At 39.9% G+C, this 25,252-nt stretch overlaps 1 protein-coding gene across 1 annotated transcript in view; it reads right to left on the bottom strand.

Annotated features, from left to right (window-relative positions):
* ADAM12 (ADAM metallopeptidase domain 12) overlaps positions 1–25,252 on the bottom strand; it is a 341,603-nt gene that overhangs the window by 71,010 nt on the left and 245,341 nt on the right. Inside the window, exons 7-11 of the mRNA XM_007053046.4 lie at positions 19,582–19,647; positions 18,555–18,626; positions 15,762–15,931; positions 13,852–13,936; positions 7,362–7,510 (exon numbers count right to left, since the gene is read on the bottom strand). Of these exons, the coding sequence (XP_007053108.2) occupies positions 7,362–7,510; positions 13,852–13,936; positions 15,762–15,931; positions 18,555–18,626; positions 19,582–19,647 (542 nt within the window). The remainder of the gene's footprint in view (positions 1–7,361; positions 7,511–13,851; positions 13,937–15,761; positions 15,932–18,554; positions 18,627–19,581; positions 19,648–25,252) is intronic.

Below are 25,252 nucleotides of genomic sequence, written 5' to 3'. Positions count from 1 at the left end.
CACAGAGGAGCTGATTAAAACTTGGTTCATTGATTTTCAGGATTCAGCACCAGACAATGGCAGTAGCTCCCCTGAAAATTCTCTAGCACAACTCTCCTCCCACTGTGGCTACTATTGTACAGGGCAGGTACAAATTGCTGGAGGATTCTCTGCTCCTTGAAGTCTTTAAACCATGATCTGAGGACTTCAATAGCTCAGATGTAGGTGAGGTTTTTCGCACGAGTGGGTGGGTGAGATTCTGTGGCCTGCGTTGTGCAGGAGGTCAGACTAGATGATCATAATGGTCCCTTCTGACCTTAGTATCTATGAATCTGTGAAATTGATAAACTGAACAGTAATAAGTTACCACGACCAGATAGTGTTCACCCAAGAGTTCTGAAGGAACTCAAATGTGAAACTGCAGAACTACTAACTGTACTCTGTAACCCATTATTTAAATCAGCTTCTGTACCATATGACTGGAGGATAGCTAATGTGATGCCAATTTTTAAAAAGGTCTCCAGAGGTGATCCCGGCATTTACAGGCCAGTAAGCCCGACTTCAGTACCGGGCAAACTGGTTGAAATTATAATAAAGAACAAAATTGTAAGACACATACATGAACATAATTTGTTGGGGAAGAGTCAACATAGTTTTTGTAAAGGGAAATCATGCCTCACCAATCTACTAGAATTCTTCGAGGGGGTCAACAAGCATGTGGACAAGGGGATCCAGTGGATATAGAGTACTCAGATTTGCAGAAAGCCTTTGATAATGTCCCTCACCAAAGGCTCTTAAGCAAAATAAGATGTTATGGGATAAGAGGGAAGGTCTTCTCATGGAATGGTAACTGGTTAAAAGATAGGAAACAAGGGTAGTAATAAATGATCAGTTTTCAGAATGGAGAGAGGTAAATAGTGGTGTCCCCCAGGGATCTGTATCGGGCCCAGTCCTATTCAACATATTCATAAATGATCTGGAAAAAGGGACAAACAGTGAGGTGGTAAAATTTGCAGATGATACAAAACTACTCAAGATAGTTAAGTCCCAGACAGACTGCAAAGAGCTACAAAAGAATCTCTCAAAACTGGGTGACTGGGGAACAAAATGGCAGATGAAATTCAATGTTGATAAATGCAAAGTAATGCACATGGGAAAACATAATCCCAACTACACATATAAAATGATGGGAGCTAAATTAGCTGTTACTACTCAAGAAAGAGATCTTGGAGTCATTGTGGATAGCTCTCTGAAAACAACCACTCAATGTACAGCGGCAGTCAAAAAAGTGAACAGAATGTTGGGAATCATTAAGAAAGGGATAGATAATAAGATAGAAAATATCATGTTGCCTCTATATAAATCCATGGTACCCCCACATCTCGAATACTGTGGGCTGATGTGGTCACCCCATCTCAAAAAAGATATACTGGAATTGGAAAAGGTTCAGAAAAGGGCAACAAAAATGATTAGGGGTATGGAACAGCTTCCATATGAGAAGAGACTAGTAAGAGTGGGACTTTTCAGCTTTGAAAAGAGACAACTAAGAGGGGATATGATTGAGGTCTATAAAATCATGACTGGTGTGAAGAAAATAAATAAGGAAGCGTTATTTACTCCTTCTCATAACACAAGAACTAAGGGCCACCAAATGAAAATTAATAGGCAGCAGGTTTAAAACAAACAAAAGGAAGTATTTCTTCACATAATGCACAGTCAACCTATGGAACTCTTTGCCAGAGGATGTTGTGAAGGCCAAGACTATAACATGGTTCAAAAAAGAACTAGTTATATTCATGAAGGATAGGTCCATCAATGGCTATTAGCCAGAATGGGCAGGGATGGTGTCCCTAGCCTGTTTGCCAGAAGCTGCGAATGGGCGACAGGGAAGGATCACTTGATGATTACCTGTTCTGTTTATTCCCTCTGGGGCACCTGGCATTGGCCACTGTCGGAAGTCAGGTTACTGGGCTAGATGGACCTTTGGTCTGACCCAGTATGGCCGTTCTTATGTACTAACCAGCTGCATGAAGGTTCTCAATTCCCACCTGTACGCTCTGTGGTGAATGCAGGAATGCAGTAAGGTTAGTACGGATTGCTGAAGTGGCTAGTTTGCTGCGCATGCCAGGTTTCTTTGCCAGCTGTAAAGGCTGTTTATGCCTTATTCTTGATGCTCAAGACATTTCTAGGAGAATAGGACTTATTTTATCGTAAAGTTACTTGGATAGGAAATAAAGTACACGGTGGGCTGGGGGGCAGACTTTAAGGAGATCTTTACCTCTTCTACAGCAGGACACGAAGAGGACTGGATCATAGCCTCGAAGGCGGCCACTTTTTAGACCCCCCCCCCCCCTTTCTGTCATTGAAATGTTGCCACAGTGACCCCCTCCTTCTGTATCTAGGAGAAAGGTGGGTCTGCTGTGTAAGGCCAAACACAGACACATCAAGGAATATGAACTATAAAATGCTTTTCTCTTCAAACTGATACTTATGCCTCTGGGATTAAAGTTGTTAAGAAGATAAAATGTACATGGAATACAGGAATGGCCCCACAGTTAGTTCTATCCCTTTGGCTCCAGCTCATTCTTGTTATCTCCAGCACTCATTAAGACTCTAGATCTGACATGTGGGCTTTTCACCATTCTTCCTCTCTCAAAAAGAGTTTAAATTCAAAAGAACTAAAAGAGGCAAAAAGTATAATTAAAAGACAAGCTTAGAAAGGAAATTGTGCCTTATTAAACACTTTTTTGTTGATACAATTTATTTATCACAAAAGCCCCCCTCTTGTACTGCGATGTATGTTTTTGCTAGATGATATTTGAATCTCTGGAGCAGCAGAGGGACCATGTTGCTCTTTTGATCCATAATTCTATATGAAATATTATGCCAAATATACTTTGCTAAAGTGTTTGACTCTTTAAAGCATTTCTTGCTCATACAAAAGTGGCATACACATCTTTCAGGTACCTTTTAAGACTAAAAGCTACAGGAAGCTCATTAATGGATAGATCCAACAGAGTTTAGGTTCCTGATCCCAGGAGGCTGCTTCCACTACGTAATAATTTCCAAGACAAGTTTTTAATGTTAAATTCTTCAAAGAAAGAAGATCGCAATAATTAATGAAATCACTTTAAAATGAAAAAACCTCAAACGTTTTCCTTCATTACAGAACCACATTAGTGACTCCAAAATTAAGGCTGCAGGAGACTGTCCATTCCAACCTATGTTTTTCCTACCCTTTATAGATCTTGAATAAAGACTTCTTCAGGGCTGATCCTATTTTAAAGCTTAATCTCAACCTGAGGGAGTTTTTTCTTCTTTTATAGTTTTGTAACACCCTGCTTAAACTAACAGAAATTAGAGGGCATGGATGGGAAGAGAATACATATGCTGGAAGCAGAGACTGCCTTAGGAATGTATTGGGGCTTCTTTATATCCTCTTTCTTCTGATGTTTCTACTGTTCCAAGAATGTTTTCCAGGTAGGGAACATTCACCTAGCATTTTCTCAACTGATGGCACTCTTAGCCTCCAAGCCTGCAAACATTTCAGGGTTCAGCGAGTAACCTACATATAAGAATAGTCCCAGAGATTATATATTTTGGTAAATATTCAGATTGGTAATTTTAGACTAACAAAATATTGTTCGAATTCTTTTATAAAAGTGCAAAGTATATCTCCTGGAATGTCTATTACAGACAGGCAGCAGCTACTTCGTAGTTAAGCTTGAAGGTAAAGACAGAGGCTAAAAATTCCCATTGTAAGTCAATAACCTTTCCCCAAAAGAAACTGATCTCCCTGGAGCAAGCTCCTGGCTAAGTGGCAAGGCACTCTGGCAGGTTGGGCCTCTAGACTACAAGGTGCAGTGCCCAGACAAATAAAAACAAAGACACATTTTTCATATTAATTTGCAAAAACCCTGGAGGGCTCAGCAGGGTGTTTTCATTCCCTCAGAGGATGGTGCGGAGGATTTAGGACCCAGATTCCTGAACCTGCAAGTGTTGAGAATGTAGCTCTAGGGCTGCAGCTAACTATGGCACAGTGAGGGAAAATGGATAAACTCCGGAAGGTATTTAAGGACATATTCTCATTGCTACAAGGGTGGACCTCCCTTATAGTAAGAGGAGCCAAGCTGGCACAGAAATCCTACTGAATATCATAAGGGGTGAAGAAGGTACTGATTTAGGAAGTTGAATTAATGTTGAGACTGGGGGTAATCAAGGAATCGTTTAACCCTTGGTAGTCCTGCTCCTGAAACTCTAGGGAGGCATCTGTTTCTGTGTGGACTTCAGACAGGTAAATGCCATTTCCTGCTTTGATGTCTTCCCTATGCTGCGGGTGGATGATTTACTAGAGTGTCTTAGCCAGACCCCATATATTACTATTTTAGATCTGACCAAATTCCTCTTAGATCTGGCTGATTCCTCTTTCCTCCTCACTCTCAGGAAAACACAGCTTTTGCTATCTCAATAGGCTTGTTCCACTTTGTCCACTTTCCACCATGACTTTGGGTTACATGGGGCCCAGCCATCTTCCAGAAGTTGACAGAGCAGGTATTACGATCTCACCATTGTTATGCAGTGGCACTTCTAGATAATGTTGTGGTCTACCGCCAGGAGTGGCTTATTCACCTCTAAAATCTGGCTGCAATATTGCAGTCCTCCATGAGGTCAATCTCACAGTAAATCCCAAAAAAGTGCCAGGTGGGCAAGCAAGAAACCAAGGTAGAGAAAATGGGTAGTACTCCCATCCCAAAGACTAAAAACAGTGGTGTGGTCCTTTTTAGTCGTAGCCAGCTACTAAGATGATTTTTTCTGGAACTTCACTGTAGTGCCCCTCACAGATCTTGCCAAGACATCAATCCTTCGGCAGGTCACCAGTGTGACTGGGCCTTCCAGGGAAAAAGTAAACCGGATCCGCTCGGATTTCTGAATGTCACATCTCTTCCTAGGGTTGAGTTTGTGTGTACTCTGGTTTCTGACAATTGTTCTCAGTTTTCCTCCTCTCTCTCCTAACTCCAAAATGCCTTGTTTTAGAAACATGCACTTAGTCCTCCAGGGACTTAGAAATCAGAATGTTATTACTATTAAAAACCTTTGGGCCAGCTCCTCGGAGAAGCATGGAGGAAAGGGGGTTGTGATCCATGTCTGGTGGGCCATTGTTGCTGGCATAATTTAGAACTGAAGTATGTTTGGAAAAACTAGCCTCTAGATGGCCTCAAGATTAGGGGAGCAGAAAGGTGGCTCTGAGACACCTATTCTCTACATGGTCCGTGACCTGACCTTTTATCATGTCATAGCATGGTTATATGGTGTCTAAAGAGACCTTTCACTTCACTCAGTGCTTATCATGCATCCCGGGAAGAACAAATGAAAGAAGCTGGATGAATAAAAAAAGAAGGTTTTAGTAGTTTAAATAATCTGGCTCTTCTCTAATTTTCAACCTCCCATAGTCTCCCTCTGAACAGACCCCCAAGGAGAGCCCTTCAGAGGTTGGAGATCCATGGAGGGCCAGGAGGTGGATGGGGAGAAGCATAAAAGCCAGTGAAAAGCTAATGCAGCTTGAGGCTATGTTAACTGTTTCCCAACCGGCTCTGTTTTGGGTGAACCATCACTGAGGGCAGGTGAGGCCCAGAACTTGTGGTTGCTAGGGGAAACCCTAGCAGTTAATGGACCTGAGCTGTCAGCGAGCCCATAGGGGCAGAGGGCTGCAGAGCCAATGTAGAGACACTGGGGTTTTGTGCGGATTTACAGAATTCTGTGCATAGCACTGCTTCCTAATCCACAGAGGTAGGGCAAACTGACAGAATAACTTGGGGAAAACTTCATGAGGTTTCCTCCCGCAGGGCCCTCTTGTGGTTTCTTCTGAAGCTGTGGGGTGACCAGGTGCACAAGTACGAATTCGGCTGATGGTTAAAGGTTGTGTATATCATTCAGGCACTAAGATATAAAATCTGTCTGCCCATTGCTGATATGAAGTCAGGAGTTACCAATCACATTACCGCTCCTTGTGGTCATGTTACCAATTTCAGTTTGTTTTTCTAGTGTGTGTAATAGCTGTGATGTGCTGCAGAACAGAATTCTGCAAGGATATTTATTACCTATTGTTTTAGAAAAGCCAAGCTATTTTTCTTATGCAAACTTTAGAAATCGCTCACTTTCCCCCACAAACACACCAATCTCTTTTCATTGTTTGTCCCCTAGCTTGCTATGACTGGCCACTGGCCAGCACCTTTTTCTTTTCTTAACACGAATGACAGTTTGCCTTTGAAGCAGATGCCAAAGCTGCTGTTTGGCTGTTCAGCAGGGAGCTCTCCTGCATGACACTCCCTCTCCTCTCCTACCTCCTTTCCAAGAAACATGCAGTCACTGCACCAGCAGAGACGAAAGAGCCCTGAGCATGTTCACAAATCCTAAGACTGAAAAGCTTCGTAACTGACAGAGTAAAATATACAAAAAAGCCCACGTATACGTAATATGGATGACAAAACATATGCGCATCCAAGGTGGTGTGTTTCAGTTTCTAATATTGTAGAACAGGCTGAAATTAGTGAACTGGGCCTGAAGTCCAAGACCTCTTTTAGAAAACACCATTGTATCTTTGATGTCCATAAAAGGTCAGGCTGTCAGCAGCAGCCTCCTAACACCATGCTTGAGTATCCACTCAGTATTGACTCAGAAAGAAGAGTGTCACCTATTGATTCGTCACCATAACTTCCTAGATTGCCTTTTTTTTCCCCTCGGAAGACTCCCATCCAAATACTGAATAGGCCTGACTCTGCTTAGCTTATGAGATCTGATTTGTTCACAGCTCATGCTGGTATAGTTGCAAAAAATAAGAGCAAAGTTCATCCCTCACCCCATGCAAAGCCTACATAGCATTCACATCCCATTTCAGACTTCATCAAAACAGGGTTAAGTTGGGACTTATGTGGTGCATCATGCTTGTGCTGATCTGCACAGGAATGAACTTCACCAAAAGTGAAATAACAGAAAACCTAGCACTTTATTTCCTACATACTAATTTTGGTCATGGCCTTTATTCTGGTCATTTCCCCTTATGATTGTTTGTGATGTCACACTGGCAAGATGACAGCATTGGAAGTTCTGATACAAACGCCTGCACTGTATTATAACAGGGCTTGTTCAAAATGACAAACAATTCATTGCTTCTTATGGCGTTTTTCTCTCTTCCACACCAGAGAACTCAACATGAGAAATTTTGCTCTACTAACAAGTTTTATTGTTTCTACTTCTGGAGGGATTTTTGTGGGAAGCTTTGACTGGCCTCACTGTGTAAACTTTTGCTCAAAAGCTTCCCAAGATAACAAACTACAGCATAATTTCCTCCCCACCAACTAACGCTAACTAATATTTGCACTTACCCAGTAGAGGGGTTCATGATACAGCCACCTTTATCAGTAGATGCTTTGCAGGTACAGCCCCTCTCCAGCGTATCATGATTCATCCCAAAGTTGTGGCCCAGCTCATGAGCCAGGGTTACTGCTGCACCAAGAGGGCTGTCTGAATGATCCTCAAAGAAAAAAAATGAATCGTGAAGCCCATATACAAGAAGGAATGACGGATAAAAGAATACACGTTTGCTATGGATCCATCCTCAATATCCTAAATTGTTTTATAAGCCTCTCCATTATAATTGCAGCTACTCGATTGCTGTTAAATGGATAAAATTACAAATTATCAACGTCCCCTCTTCCCTCAACAAGCCATTTAGGTTGGGATTATCAAAGTAGCCTGTGGCATCGGGACATTCAACTCCTCATGGCAACTACGCATTCAGATAGCTGAGGCAGCTTTGACTATCTTCGTAGTCTCTCTTCTACAGCTAGAAATTCTCTCGTAACCCCTGCTCATTTTATGTCCAAGAATTTGGATATTGCATAAACAGCAGAAAATGATTTGCACATGTCCTAAAGGATGGGGATGGCAGTGGCATAAGAGGAGGGAATGGGTGAAAGAGGGCAGGACATCCTGCACTTTAGGAGGTCAATCCCCACAGTGCAGTGAAGATGTTTGGGTTTGTCTCTAACATCCACTATGAAGCTGAAGCAGAAATTATAGCAGCTGTGAGCTCAAGCAACCATTTTACAGGACCTCATTTTTAATTAAAAAAGTAAAAAAGACACAGTCCTCACGTAGCCTCTAGTTAATTCCTGTAAGCGTTTTACTTGGTGTAAAAGTAAAAAAATAGAAACATTGGCATTGATCCTTGTGGGAATGTTGTTTTCCCAAACAAATGTTTCTGAGAAATGCACTGTGTGGTTTGATTAGGGGCTACTGATCAGATTAATGTTTTGGCCTGGCCGTGAATAAAAGAGATCTTTCCACAAAGCTCTGTATGACATCAATCACTTTCCTTGGGAAAAAAACCATCTTTCTTATAAAAGCTCTCCCAAAAGGCATAAAACATGTAATAGAAATGCATGATTTACATTTTATCAGTCAGTAAATGGAATTAGTATGTACTGCTGCCTGCTTTAAAAGCATAAATGAATATATTCAGCTTAAATAACTTCTGTTATTGTCTTAGCCAGCCTTAGGACTAAAAAAAAGTGAAAGGTAAAAAAGTGTCTAAAATATCAGCCTTATATAAGAGAAATCCTTAATAAATAATCTGTTTTAGATTTTATAGATTCCTTTTACAACTCTCTAATATTTTTAGTAAATCAATCAATTCTCAAGTAGAAAACACATTTGAAAAAAGAATGTAATCATTTCAGAAGGCAAATGGCCACTGTTATTTGGCTCATGGAGTAAATTCAAGGAATTTTATCTTCAAAACAAACAACCACAAAGTGCTCTCATTTCAGGCTCTCCTGAATCTTGCAATATTTAATACAAAAATGTTGTTTCTAAAATTCTACTTATGCTTGAGCTGTGAGTGTATCGTATTTTAAAATGGATGTTTTCGGGGAAGCTGAACAGCAAATTTTTTGTTGTTATTATGGCAAACTGCAGTGTGCACATGTACATTTATAATGTTTTTTTAAAAAATGTTCTCTCATGACACTTAGTTACACACCAAGATGTCTTAATATCTAGTTTGATTGATCTCTGTGGGTGCATGCATTGAATTTCCCAAATATTTAATCAATAGCTGTAATTACACCTGACTACACAGAAGAACCAAAAGTAAAACAGGGCTGAGGATTGACAGGACAATGATGTAATGTCCCCCACATTTTAACAAAGCAGCACAGAAAGTCATGCCTTTAAATTAGGGATCTGTAGCAGCCGCATTCACTTTTAGATGTGCTCAACATTTAGAACTTTCTTCAAATCCTGAACAACTTAGAGAGACAATAAACTGAGCCTGTAACAGGGTGGCTTGCCTCATGAGCTGGAAAGCCTGTGGATAAGCCAGCTCTGATTAGAGCATGAGCCCCGCTAGAGAGGGATCAGGTGTTTCTCCTATAAAGAGCAGCTGGAAGCTGCAGTGGAGGTGGGGGAGATGTTCAGGGAAAGTAGAGATTATTGGGTTTTGGGACAGACTCTAGCCAGGAAGGGCTGGGAGTAGCCTGTTAAGTCAGGAGAGACCCTGAGCAAGCAGGGGAGAGAGTGCAAAAGTTCTCCAGGCAGGGAGGCCTAGGAGTAGGAAGAGAAACATTTGTCTGTTGGATGTCAATTTGGGAGTTTGAATTTCATTTTGAATTATTTTTTGTGAATAAACCCAGACTTGCAAGGAGGGGTTCTTTGACGACAGAAAAAGTGTGGAGACCCTGTGTAAGAGGCCCTCAATAAGGGGAAACAGAGGCAGGGTTCTGAAGAGTGACCCCTCGCCACGAGGGGGTGCTCAGTAAGGGGCAACCCTATTACAGAACCCAGCTGTTACTTTCATGCTCACAGCCATTTCTCTGTACAAACAGTGAGATTCTTCTTATTTCAACATCTCCTAAGATAATAATTTTTAAAATAATGATTTGCACAGTCCATGACAAAATTAGAGCAAGAAATGATCGGAAATGTAATTATTACAGCACATGCGGTTCTCATTACTTGCTTGGATCATTCTGAATGCTATCAGGTTTCTAGAGTGGGTTTTTAAAGACAAAGAATGTGATGTCTCAGCAAAAGAGGTTATTGGAAGACAGCATAAATTAAGACTATCCAAACAAACAGTAATATGCCCAGTTTGATAGCAAGACCATTTAAGCTCAGCAGCACTTGAGAAATGAATAGACTTACAAGGAATGAGGCTTTGATTTATTCCTCTACATTTTTTTAAGTTAAGTTCAGTAGTAAAAGTCATTAGCAAACAGTTTCACAATCGCCAAACAGGAAATCTTCTCCTGTTGAACACGTTATAGGCTGTTATACCAAATATGCAGTTGCTTTCAACTGAACTCTGCTGCATTCCACTGAGATTCAGCTTGAACATTAATAATAAAATAACTTTGTCTAATGCTGCTCCAAACTAGCACCTCAGTCCTAGAACTAACTCCAGGCAGGCTCATTAAGTTGTAAACTGGGACATTTACAAAAAAACACTTTCCACTGAGGTGTTTCTTAAGTTAAATAAATCTTAGTGGCTCAGTTCTGTACTTCTCACTCAAGCTAACCTCCCATGAGAGTAAAAAGTTTTTGCCTGAATGTGTGCAGCAGAATATGTCTGAGCAAGAAAGCAACATTTTACCTTTACACTTAACTTGCATTAATATTCATGGAAAATATGAGCCTCATCTATCACAAAGAGAATCAAACCACCTAGAATGTATATAGCAGGACAGGTGCTCAGAGAAGCATGATAAAAGAACCAAGATAGATTAGATATTAGATTTGAATAAGAGTGCAGACAGAAAAATCAGACCAGACAAGGATAATAACTTTCTTTGACAGGGTAACAAGCCTTGTGGATGGTGGAAAGTGGAAGATCTTGACTTTAGTAAAGCTTTTGATCCTGCCTCGCATGACTTTCTCAGAAAAAAAGTAGGGAAATGTAACCTAGATGGAGCTACTATAAGATGGGTGCATAACTAGTTGGAAAACCATTCCCAGAGAGTAGTTATCAGTGGTTCACAGTCATGCTGGAAGGGCATAATGAGTGGTGTCCCTCAGGGATCGGTTCTGGGTCTGGTTCTGTTCAATATCTTCATCAATGATTTAGTGAATGGCAGAGAGAGGACACTTACAAAGTTTGCGGATGATATCAAACTGGGAGGGGTTGCAAGTGCTTTGGAGGATAGGATTAAAATTCAAAATGATCTGGACAAACTGGAGAAATGGTCTGAAGTAAATAGGATGAAATTCAATAAGAACAAATGCAAAGCACTGCACTTAGGAAGGAACAATCAGTTGTACACATACAAAATGGGAAATGACTGCCAAGGAAGGAGTACTGCGGAAAGGGATCCGGGTGTCACAGAGGACCACGAGCTAAATATGAGTCAACAGTGTAACACTGTTCCAAAAAAAGTGAACATCATTCTGGGATGTATGAGCAGGAGTGTTGTAAGCAAGACACAAGAAATAATTCTTCTGCTCTACTTCATGCTGCTGAGGCCTCAGGTAGAGTATTGTGTCCAGTTCTGGGCGCTACATTTCAGGAAAGATGTGGACAAATTGGAGAAAGTCCAGAGAAGAGCAACAAAAATGATTAAAGGTCTAGAAAACATGACCTATGAGGGAAGATTGAAAAAATTGGGTTTGTTCAGTCTGGAAAAGAGAAGACTGAGAGGAGACATGATAACAGTTTTCAAGTACAACAAGGAGGAAGGAGAAAAATTGTTCTTCTTAACCTCTGAGGATAGGACAAGAAGCAATGGGCTTAAATTGCAGCAAGGGAGGTTTATATTGGATGAAACTTCCTAACTGTCAGGATGGTTAAACACTGGAATAAATTGCCTAGGGAGGTTATGGAATCTCCATCATTGGAGATTTTTAAGAGCAAGTTAGACAAACACCTGTCATGGATGGTCTAGATAATACTTAGTCTTGCCATGAGTTCAGGGGACTGGACTAGATGACCTCTCGAGGTCCCTTCCAATCCTAGGATTCTGTGATCCTTCCCTCTTTTGATATTTACAGATTATTTGGTATATAGTGACTTCCACCACCTCTGTGCTTAGAAATGTACTTCCAGAGTGGTGAAAGCCCTTTTGGAGTAGGGCGTGTAGCATTTTGAAGAGCATGTACATGAATATGTGCCATGTGTTGGAGGGTTTGAGCGCTGTAGACTCTAGGGTTAGAAACCAGTGATTAATTCACCTACATATCCATCTTTCTGAAGTGTTGTTTTTTGTGTATTTCATTTTTATACAGGAATTAAATTTCAGTGCTTGTGATTTGGTTTGGTTGTAGGTTTTTGTTTTGTTTTGGGCCAACTGTCTGTTTTTCAGAAAGATTTAGCTAAAAAATTAGAAAAGCACTTAGGGCCAAGATTGTGCAAGCATTACATTATGTAGGACCTTAAGTGCTTCCATTTATTTCAATGGGACTTCTTAAGAAGTAGGGAACTACTCAATGTGAATAAAGCTGCACAAGCTGGCCCACGGTTTCTAGAGCTCTTTGTATAGTTCTAGAAAACATAAAGCATTATTTATCAGCCTAATACCTATAACCCCGAAAACATTTTAAAGAGACATTCATTTTTGTAATATGACCAGTTGAATAAAGTAATTTAGTTTTTGTTTATAGAGTGAACTTTTGTAGTGAACAAGGTAAAACTTTGCATTAAAATACGAAGTAACACAGTATGGGAATACTGGGGGTATGAGATAGTTTAAAAGGAAGAAATCAAGGAATTCTACTGTGGATGGTCCTCCAGGTTACCAGCTCCTACTATACAATATTCTGAGGACTTTCAATGCATGTAACTTTCAGTGAAATCAACAATAGTTCTTTATGCCAGTCCAGAACCTGCTGTATATGCCAAGCATCGTATATAAAACAATATTTTATTTTAAGATCCTTAAATAACTCAACACAACAGGGGATGTTATGAGCTGAGTAGCTAGCTTAAGTCAGGTTTCAGAGTAGCAGCCGTGTGAGTCTGTATCCGCAAAAAGAAAAGGAGTACTTGTGGCACCTTAGAGATGCATCTGATGAAGTGAGCTGTAGCTCACGAAAGCTTATGCTCAAATAAATTTGTTAGTCTCTAAGGTGCCACAAGTACTCCTTTTCTTTTAGCTTAAGTCAGAATTTCAATGTTTATATTGGTTTCGGTGCATCTTTTCTTTATTTGGACATGTAATTATGTTGCATTTACCACCAGTGACAAGTTCTGATAAAGGCCAAAATGTTCTAACTCATGGATTATGTGTATTAGTCACATGGCTGGACGCTGACAACAAAAGCAACAGTAATACCCTTTGTGAGAGAAATGTAATTAACATGAATGCTGCCACTGTTGCTAGTGTAGATTGTGCTTGAAGTCTGACAATTACAGTAAAACCACTTTACTAGAAACACGGAAAATAAACTATTACACTGGAGGCTTTGTAAATGTATATCCTTGGTGCATGGTAAATGCAGTATTTCAAAATATTATTTCTTATCAAAGATTTATGAGAGGCTTTCATTGCACATAGCACTGATATCCATATGTGCACAGCAAACTTGCTCATTTTGATCCTAATCTTGAAAATGCTCAGAACCCTGTGAATACTCCCATTGATTTCAAGGATTTCTATAAAGAGGCTTAACTATATTTTAATGCAAGGTATTATTTCATTCACTGTGAAATATGATACTTAAAACAATTACACATACACTGTATGTAGATATAGACAAAGCAAGAGTTTAGATTGAAAACAGTACTAAAAAGCAGACTTTCCATGACAAGATACAGTATTATATAACATGAAAACTTTTTGCACAAGATGGACCAAATTCAACTTTTGTGCTCCCAATACTTACCATAACAACTCCTCCAGATTGCTCTGCAGTGCACATGCTCATTATAGGTGCCATGCCGATGGTAGTCCCTTGGAAGTACACCCCACTGAAGGAGGGGAGGGGAAGACAAACCACATAATCACCATTTAATACAAAATGAGAGGATCCTAATATTTTATAACTTCTTTTTCCTGCCAATCTTAGGCAACCATCCCACTTTCAAAATGCCAGCTCCAGACATTGAAAGTTGAAAACAATGAGGATCAGAAATTAGTCATGCAAATCTGTGGAACTGACAATGACAGAATCCCTGCTATACGAAAGATGCATTTGAACATCCTCTGGAGTTTCTGCTGTAGTAGGACTTTTTTTTTTTGGAATACAATATATTACAACCATGCCAACAATTGAAAACTGCCATTGCTATTTAACTTGGGAAATGCATATAGACATGCTTGCAGCTCATGCAAGTGTCAGTACAACACAGTGCAAATTTATAATGTATTCGCTATAAAGTATACCCTAAAATTCATTAATCCAACTGAAATATTTTTGTATTTACAGAGCAATTAATGATATTGCAACAATTTGGAAGACCTCCTCCTGTACTTTAAGTAAGATACTGAATGCCTCAATACATTTTTGTTTTAATTGCTAAGAGTCATTGCACAGTGAACGTTTGATCTTTCAACTTATTATTGTCTACTGAATTAAAATAATTAAGAGAAAACGTATACTAGCTCTGGTCAAGTATAAATATTCTCTATAAAAATATACTTTCTTGATCTGATTGTCATTGTGACCAGTGGAAGATTTTGTAATTATACCTACGAACACTTGTCTGTAGAAAATAAATCAATCTAAGCCATATAATTTTTGCAGAGTTGTTGTAGCCGTGTAGGTCCCAGGATATTACCTCATCCACTTTGCCTCTCTTTGTTAAGCTATACAATGACAGGTTTCTCATTTTACTTAAGTCACAAATACAGTAGAACCCTTACATTATGAACAGAGGAGTTCTTAAAAATTGAAAAGTTCATAAAATTGAACATCTCAAAATTACAATAGGAATGGTGCATAAGTTGAGGAATAGTGGACTGCATCAATTTCTTATGTCTTTCAGACCACTTACAAAGCAACTTCCAATGCATTGAAGGCAATGGAATGTGAAGGGATATCAGCTTGTTCTTTGTAGACAACACTTTTGTTATGGGATATTTTTTTCCATCTGCAAAAATGGTTAGTATAACTGGTCCTTCACAAGACTGGTGTTTATAAAATCAAGGTTCTACTGTAAAAATGAACATGCCAATCTCAGTCTAGGTCTGTGGGGACAGGGAAATGTCTTTTTGTTCTGTGTTTGTACAGTGCCTAGGACAGTAGGGTCCTGATCCATGACTAGGGCTTCTTGGTGCTACAATAATAACATAATAATAATTAATAACAAATAAGAGGAGTCTTTAATTGAGTTCAACAGGCTTTGGATCAAGCCTCTTGTCTGTTAAAATGGATAAAACTAGGCACCAATCCTGTGAACATTTACGCACAAGCTTAATTGTAAGCATGTGAGTGGTCCCATTAACTTCACTGAGATTACTCACATGCTTAACGTTAGGCACGTGAATAAGTGTTTGTGTGACTGTGCCCTAGGCACAATTCTACACAGACGCTGCTCAGAGGAGACCCATGAGTAATAGTTTTTTGCAGAACTGTGTGAGGAAGCGGACATAGCATCTGCCCACACTAATGCAGTGTCCTGGGAAGAAATTGTGAGCTTATGAGGATGGAGGGCTGCTTTTTCCTTTCAAAAACACAATCACCCAAACATTTTAACAAAAAAAAAAAAGTAACAGAACTTTGTGTGATTTTTCTCAGTTCCTGGAAACCCGAGCTAATAGTCATGCAAATATTAAATACACTGCTGGCTATACCTCACTAGTTGTGCATTGTCATGGGGTTTACGAGGTAGTAGTTTCAGCTTTCTCCAATCCAGAAACTCATGGAGGCTGGTGAAGGGGTCTTGTGTTATAGAGCATTTATCCATGTCATTCCACACCTCCACTCCAACCAGGGCTACTCGAATATTTAATGGCCTGTAGAACTAGTGAGGCAAACAAATGAATCTTTCTATATTCTGTTTTAGAGGAATGTGTTAAATCAATGCACGTTAACAAAATCATAATGTTCACACAATCCTCCCAGAAATCTATTTGGTCCCAGAAAAAAACCTTTTCTCTTAGGATGAAAGAGGAGGGTACAATGTCTCTCCACATAAATGAACACCTGAAATCACTGTCATCAAATAGAACATTTGCCTTGACCCAGAGAAAGATCTGACCATGGCTAACTATCTAGGAAATGTTCAGGAAAAAACATTAAAACTCTCGGCAGGCCTCATGGTAGAATCTCCATGTCCTGGCCAGGGTTGGATACTTTCCTCCAAGGTGCAACAGGGCAATGGCTTCCATACCCAATGAAATTCCAAACAAATTCATTGCAAGTCCAAGTGACCCCTAAAATTTCCCTTTGTTGCTACCACCAGTGCAGCACAACTGGTGGGAGTGCTAGTAAAGACTTGTAACTAAAATGTCAGTTGCCAGAGTCATCTAATCCTGTTCAAAGCAGGTCTAGATGACAAAGTGGTTCTAATATCAATGACCATTGATAAACTTGCACTAGTGCCAGCAATGGCAGGAAATTTTAGGAAAATAAGTCTAGTATGGAGAATACCTAGTAGGCAGCAACCATTCTAGCAGTGTTATGGCTTACAGTCCAAACAAAACCAGGCATATAGAGCATCTTTGTCTGATTTGTATGCTTTGCAGTCATTTGGGTGGCAGTGCAATTTACTGAGAACATAAACTGAAGCCAAAATGACTATAACATGCAAAATTAGTTTCAAACAGGTAGCAAATAAACTCCCTCCTTCCTTTAATAAGTCAGCAACACAGTTACAGAACAAGCCAAATTCAGTCCAGCACCTTGTTTTTAATCTAAAATTGCCTAACCTTGAGTAAGAGTCTTTGAGATACCAGCTGATAAGTTCTCAATTAAATCAGACTCAGTCACAATTCCATTTCTGGACTCTCCTAGATTTTCTGAACATATGGTGCAGTACTGTAAGATTTAATCCCATTTTACATGGTGGTTGGTTTGTGTTCAAGAAGCTCTTATTAACAACACTGAACATTATACAATTCCTTTCATCCTGAAGAATCCTGATGTATATAGTATTTTAAAAGAAACCACATTAAATACAAGAAGTCTAGCTCTACATCTCATTCCTCATCGTCACCTTCAAACTATCACATGGCTCTGCCCTTGCCCACATCTCAACTCTTGTTTCCTGCCATTCGCACAACTTGGGATCTGTGTGCTGCTAATTTTACTTCCCTTCTTGCTTCTTTCTAACTTACCTCCACAATACCTTATAGCTTTCTCCCTTGCTGGCCCCTATGTCTGGAGTATGCTCCCTGCTCCTTCAATCAACCGCACTCTCCTTCTTCAAATCCCTCCTCAAAACCTACTTCTTTCCACAATCTGTCCAACAATGACCCACATTTTCAGGCCAGCCTAATAAAATCTAAGGCCTAAATTGTGGTTCTACCACAGGCTCTGTGTAAGAGGCTTCACATTGGTGCAGTGTCCCAAGAGCATTGCAAGGAAGGAATCGTGCCTCAAAAACGATGTTGGTTCCAGCTAGGCTTTGAGATATTTAGGGTACTGAGTTCACAACTTACTGAGTTGAACAGGACATGGTGGGGTAGTTCATACTTTTGCTGCTGCTGCTGTTTGGCTGGAGATATTATTCTGCAAGATTGGTGAATGGGGTGAGCACCGCATTTGAGAAGCCAACACATGAGAGCAGCAGAAACAGAGAAGCCATAGCCACTTGTGGACCTGCCCTTGTGTAGGTAATCAACAACAGCCAAGTATTGCAATGGGTACTTTCAGACCTGCATGGAACTGGCTGGTGGGTGGACTGAGAGGTGACAAAGGATGGGCAAAAGCATTGTGGAATTATGCTGGGATGACTAATTGCACCAATGCAATCTCTGAAGTAGTACTTGCTGTCTACACTAGCATTGCAACAGTACAAAGTGACACACTGGTGGATCATGTAGTGCACAGCCTTGCTCAGAGCAAGGACAGTCACAGTAGTGGGGTGCATTTTTGCATAGTGTTGCAGGCACTTCTGTTTATGGACATGTGGTATGTAACAGGCATGCAGAGGGGTTGCAATGGTGCTGGCAACATACAAATGTTCTAATATAGAAAAGGCCTCAGAATGCAACAAACTTTCATTACAGCCACTGGAATGCCCAAGTTGGTCATTACCTAAATAAAGTATCTTTGTCTAAGTTAGGTCTGTGGTTCTTCTCTTGCACTTCGAAAGAAATTTGTCAGGTCTAGGTTAATGTTTGCCTCAAAAATTGCATTAACAGAACCGTAGTCATCCCATTGCCACATGTACAGCACCCCCAAACTGTTCCATGGTTGTCGTAGTAAAAAATCTGTTGGAAATCGAGGTCTTGCCATTCTTACTGGCTGACACATTCTCACTGAGAAGCCATTTTCTTGTCTTTGCAAAATGGTGTGTAATAATTTTTGAATTTCAGAATGTTTTTCCTTCCCAATAAGCCTAGATGGCATAGATTTCACAGCAATACCCCTTGGAAATATTTGTGAGGCTTGAGAAAATTAAATATTTTTGATGCTCTTACCTTATCGACATAGTTTGCAATTTCTATCAGCCTCTGCTTAACTTTTTCCACATCCTTGCCCTGTCTCTGAAACTTAGAATGTAAAAGAGTAATGCATAATCAGCATTAGTATTGTCACATTTGCTGGCAAAAATCACCTACCATTGTCAGACTGACATTAACATTGCCATTTGGGGTTTAAATGCATAAAAGGCCAAAGACCCATTGACTTCCACAGGTCTCAAAATGGCACAAAATTTGGCACAAATTGGGCTAAGTGATTTTGTTTTCAGAAAAGATTCTAAAATCCCTTACACTGCTATGCAGAATCTCCCTAGGATTGTTTTTATTAAAGAAATGGAAAGGTTCTTCTTTTAGCTGTCTTTGCTATTGCAAGAAAATGATTTTTGCTATTTAACCAGCAAGGTTCAAGAAGAGGAATCTGTCACATTTTGAAAGAAAAAATGTAAATTGGAAAATAGTTCGTACCAAGATTTCACATCTTTGGTTTCACTCCAGCCCGTTGAGATATTTTTAACAATGTCTCTTTTTTATTTGTTTTGAAACCCACTTTGCAAACTCTGCATACAGTCTTGCTTAATTCAGCATAATTGCTAAACTACAGCTGAAGAACCAACAACACTGAATTCTGCTGTTTACTCTAGACAGTAATGGTCTCCAGAGGTCAGAGTTAAATAGTGCAATGGGGGCTCAACCACCTCACTGGGTCATGGCCAGTGAATATTTACAGGCGTCCATTTAAATTACTGCAAGAGGCCCCCGATGTTTGTGAGCACTACATTCCTTCCAAAGTGTTGCAAGGAACATTTTAGCCTTGGAACAAATACTTGTCACTCTTACACTGTTTTTAAATAGTCCTTTCTGTTACTATAGCCCTACTTAGATGACAAATGTTGTTGTTTTTGCAATGCACGGTATTGTTCTCTTAAGCACAGTTGTTTGCAACACCATGAAAACTGAACTAAACAATCACTTTCCCTCGAATACTCCCTGTACCAACTGCATCTTTTCTTTAAAACTTTCTTACCTCTCGATTATCTGCAACAATAACAAGCTCCACATATTTTGTTATCTTCAGAGTCTCCCTTTTGTGCTGCCAAAACAAATAGAAATTTGTTTTTGCATCAAATGACCCTGAACACCTGAGTATCAGCTCTCGCTCACCCCAGCAAAGACATTGTCAAAGAGAGTAAAAATTTCCTTCTCAAGCTTCATGCCACTCAATTCTTGGTCTCTTTTCTCCTCCTTACATAACCCTCTCCCTCTTCAATAAAAGGAGAGGATGTTTACATGACACTCACCCAATCATCAAGAAAGCTGGGCAGTACAGGTAGGCAAATGGCCTTTCTGTAATTTGTAACCTTCCACCTTTCTCTATTTGAAATGCTCAGGTGACCCTTGCACGATGAAAATCTTTTTTGGTGGAAAGACCTCAGCTGTTTCTTGCAATACTTTCAGAGATGCACTGTGGTAACAACTTGTAATATTTCACATAATGGTCAACTAATCACTTAGCACAAAATCGAGATGTTGAGATGAAAATTAGTCAAGGGACCAAATGACATAAGAAGTAGAAATTCTTGAATTGACTGTACACCACTTCTAGGGGCCTGGGTAACAAATAAGAGCAATTGGAATTGCTCATTTATCAGCATAAATTTGATCTGGTAGGTATTACTGAAACTTGGTGGGATGATTCACAAAACTGGAATGTTAAAAACAATGGTTTTAACCTATTTAGTAAGGATCGAGTGAGGAAAAGGGAGCAGGAATGGTGCTCTATCTTAAAAATGACATTACCTGTTTTCAAGTCACTGATAGCTCAGAAGAAAATGAGCTTGAATGCTTATGGATCAATGTCCTAACAAATAAGGCACAAGATGGGGTACAAGTTGGTGCCTGTTATAGACCACCAAATCACAGGAACAGGATAACTGCCTTCTCACACAGCTATCTATAATGTGTAGGGAAAAAGAACCGAGTGATCATGAGGGACTTCAATTTGAGTGACATATGCTGAAGGTCTTATGCTGCTGGCACTAAAACGCCCTTCAAATTTCAAAACTTTATAGATGACAATTTCCTAATTCAAAAAGTGTTGCAGTCAGCATGGGGGAATTCTATATTAGACCTTGTCCTAACAGATAAAGAGGAACTTCCAACAGAACTAAAAATCAATGGTCGCTTATGTACATGTGATCATAACTTGATTACATTTATAATGTGCAAGCAGAATAAAGTCCAGACCAGTGATATACATGTTTGGTGCTTTAATAGAGTCAGTTTCACAAAGCTGAAAATATTTATGAGCCAAATCTTTGGGAGAAAAAAATGTAATCAGAAAAATGTGAATGATAATTGGGAATAATTTAAGAACATCTTCCTACATGCTCAAAAAAGCCACAATCCCACAGCAGAGCAAGAAGGCTATACTGGTTAAAAAGCCAACCTGGTTTGGATAGAAAGTGAAGGCAGCTGTATAAAATAATATATAACAAAAGGAAGAAAGGAGAAGGTGATAGTAAAGAATATAAATCAGAAGTTAGGAATTGTAGAAAACTGATAAGAGAAGCCAAGGGAGGCAAGAAGAAATCTATGGCCTGTAGAGTTAAGGACAATAAGAGGGAGTTTGTTAAATATAATAGATGGAAATGGTAGAATTATCAATAATACTGCAAAAAAGACAGAAGTGTTCACTAAATGTTTCTGTTCTGTATTTGGGGGAAAAAGAGGTGATGCAGTCTCATCATATCGTGATGACACACGTCCCATTCCATTAGTATCTCTGAAGGATGTTAAACATAAGCTACTAAAGTTAGACATTTTAAAATCAGCAAGTCCAGATAACTTGCATTCAAGAGTTTTAAGACAGCAGGCCAAACAACTTGCTGGATTGTTAATGTTGATTTTCAATAAATCTTGGAGGACTGAGGAAGTTCCAGAAGCCAGGAAGAAAGCTAATGCTGTGCCAGTGTTTAAAAAGGGTAAACAGGATGAGCTGGGTAATTATAGCTTTGTCAACCTGACGTCGATCCCAGGCAAGATAACGGAGCAGCTGATATGGGACTCGATTAATAAAGAACTAAAGGAGAGTAATATAATTAATACAAATCAACGTGGGTTTATGGAAAATAAATCCTGTCAAACTAATCTTATTTTTTTATGAGATTACAAGTTTGGTTGATAAAGGTAATAGTGTTGCTGTAATATATTTAGGACTCCTGTAAGTCGTTTGTCTTGATACCACAAAATGTTTTCATTATAAAACTAGAATGATATAAAATAAACATAGCACACATTAAATGGATTAAAAACTGGCTAACTGATAGGTCTCAAAATGTAGCTGTAAATGGGAAATATGTTCTTGGCCCTACACTATTTAACATCTTTATCAATAACCTGGGAGAAAACATAAAATCATCCCTGATAAAGTTTGCAGAAAACACAAAAATTGGGGTAGTGGTAAATAATGAAGAGGATAGGTCACCGTTTAGAGTGATCTGGATTGCTTGGTAAACTGGGTGCAAGCAATATGCATTTTAATATGGCAAAATGTAAATTTATACATCTGCAAACAAAGAATGTAGGTCATACTTACAGGATGGGGGTGTGATGTTATATGATTAAAATATGACCAAGTACATCATTGTTGCTACCACTGTTATAAAACTGCAACAAATCTTACACAAAGTATGTCATGTAACATGTCAATGGAAAAGTTATGATTTGCTGAATAGGATTATCCTGTTTGTATGTGTATCATCTTTGTATCTGAAGTTACGAATATTGACTATGTACCAATGTTTCAAATGCGTTTGCTTCTGGGGTGACACCCACCAGGTAGTTTACATCCAATCTAGCCAGCCGATTGTGAATGGATCATTCAAGTTGCTGACCCATTAATGAGCACAATGGGTCACAGAAGAAGCTTATTCCCACCTGATGGGTCTTCCTGTGGACATTTTAGCCAAAATATGGGTAATGACTGCTTCTACGATTCATTGAAGCATGCAAGGGCATGTGACACTAGACTCAATCTTGTGCCTGTACTTTTCCACAAACTGTGCTGGGAGCTTTGCTTGGGACAATGAGTTTCCCTCCACATGGGAGAAACTATAAAAAAGCCTGGAAAGAGCCATTTTGCCTCTTTCCTGCTCTGATCTCTGGACTATGGACCTATACTAATGGGAGCATTCTAACCAAGGGTCTGAGGACCTTCCAAGCTTTTGGACGTTACCAGAGACATTATAAGCCAGCAGTTTATTCCATCATTGCTTCAAACCTGCTACAAGAACTTTGCAATTATTGTATGTATTTGATTTCCTTTGACCATTTAAACTCTCACCTCTTTCTTTTCTCTTATAAATAAACCTTTAGATATTAGATACTAAAGGATTGGCAACAGCATGATTATTGGGTCAGATCTGAGTTATATATTGACCTGGGTATGCGACTAGTCCTTTGGGATCAGTGGAACCCTTTGGTTGATGAAATTGGTTTTAAATAACCACTCATCATTAAGTCTCGCATCTCTGTCCCCAGGCACCCTCCCCTACTGAGCCACCTCTGTGACTGGGTTTGCTGAAGCCCCTGCCCTCAGGTTCCCTGGGCCTTGGTGCACAATGCATCATTAGGGCTTAACCCCTTCCTGCCCGCACTGTAGCCAAGGGGACCAGAGGCGGCTGGGTTATGTTGGTGGCCAGCAGCAGCCTGGAGGTGTTAGCTGCCTTTCGACACTGTGCAGGCAGGAAGGGAAAAGCTGTCTCCAGCCCCGTGGTGCGAGGGGGAGTGGGGGGGAGAGAAGAGATGAGCTCTGCAAAGACATGGGCCAGGTCATCCCTTCCCCTGCTCCTTCTCCCTTGAGGATGGAAGTAGCTCCCATCCCTTCCTCCTGCACAGTGCTGAAAGGCTGCTGCTGGCCACTTTCTGACGTGAATGCTGGCAGAAATCTGAGGAGGGGGAGGCTGTGACCCTGCATGCCCCCCCTATTGCCTTGGGAAGATACAGCGCCAGGTACCGGGAGAGGTGGGTCCATCCTGGGGGCCCAGCCAGGCATGAAAGATGGAGCGCGCCGGACAGAGAGGGTCGGTCACCTCCCCATGTGAGAGAGGTGTACGGGAGTGTGTCTATGTCACTTCTCCCCGTGTGTGTGTGGGGGGGGTAGGGGCGTGTGTGTGTCACCCCCCCATGTGAACCCTAAAGCCTTAAAGATAAGAAGGTAAAATAAAAGAATCCAATGCAGTATTTCTTTTTAATAGGGGTTCAGTCAACTTAATGTTAATTTGAATGTTTGTACTGCATAGTTCTGATTGATTGCCGTTGAACTTGCTTGAATACGAGTAATTTTACCAGGTGTCCTGTATTCAGCATAAATATGGTCACCCTAGGCATGCCAATCTATTTAAGCCATCCCAAAGTAACACTGCTTGGAACAGGGAAGATTTAGAAATTGAACAGTTGACTGCAGGGGCATAATTATGTGAGCCTGTGGTGATGTATTAGTATATTGAATCTATTCCCGTGACTTGGCCAGAGGCTGTGTGTGTTCCTCAGGTACAATATTTATTTATTTATAAAAACTACTTAATTATCACTTCTTTCAGCTTGTCTTCTGCAGTTAATTGCATTGTGGTGCAGTCTATGTTCTGACTTATCCATACTTACAGCATTAGAAAAAGAAACAGCAACATATCTACAGCAAATGTACATGCATTTGGAGAAAAAGAAATTTGGAAATGTAATGTTTAATGTTCCTGCAAGGCAAACGAATTTGTTCCAGTACATAAACAACATCCCTTGGTGACCTTTAAGCTGTTTTCCTTAACACTGAACTTAATGTAAAGACTAAATGAACTAGGTAGGCAGTGTGGCTATAAACACTAATATTGCTCATTTAATAAAACCTGTGCACAGATTTGTGCTACTATGTTACTCTTGAACATCTCAAACATTCCCTTCTACAATCCCAATCCCAATGAATCTGTGGCAGTATTTTTTCCATCTGGTTTGAAAGTCATTTATTTTATGCAATTTCCATTAGCTAGTTGCATTGCAAGTCAAGTACATTTCCTCCTACATAAAAACAATTAGAAATGATATATCCCTCGAATAAAATGCTGAGAACATGTTCTGGGTGCATAAGATACTTTCCTATTACAATGTAAAAGTCTGTTTAAATTTCAACATGTATTATTAGGAAAGTAACATGGCTATAACACTCTCCTTTCCTCCTTGTGTGGGCCAAAAGCTATTTAGACATTGTCAGCTGCTTTCTTTAAGATTGAATTGCAAGTGGCACAGAAATCAAAATATATTACCAAAATTTGTAATCTGCCTACAATTCTGCACCACCCCATTAATGAAAACAGGGAGGAATTAAAATATGAGCAAGAAAAATGATTAAAGGCCTTGATTTAGCAAAGCACTTAAGCACATGTTTAACTTCAAACACATGCTTATGTTCCACTGTCTTTAAGAGACCTTACCATGTGGTTAAATGCTTTGATGAATAGAAGCCTAAGAAACTGGAGAGATTAACTCATGGACAAAGTGTAAAAGAACTAAACAAGCTTGATTGTGAAAGCAGTAAGATTCAGATTGTGAGTGGCCCCTGTGCAGGGCTGGAAGGATGCGCAAAAAGTTCCCCAGGGCTCACTCATAATCTGAGCAGCATAAGGCCTGCTTGCTCCTGCTATTCC

The sequence above is a fragment of the Chelonia mydas genome, chromosome 7 (genome assembly GCF_015237465.2).
Source record: "Chelonia mydas isolate rCheMyd1 chromosome 7, rCheMyd1.pri.v2, whole genome shotgun sequence".
NCBI classification, from domain to species: Eukaryota; Metazoa; Chordata; order Testudines; family Cheloniidae; genus Chelonia; species Chelonia mydas.
This window is presented reverse-complemented; position numbering and strand designations above follow the sequence as displayed.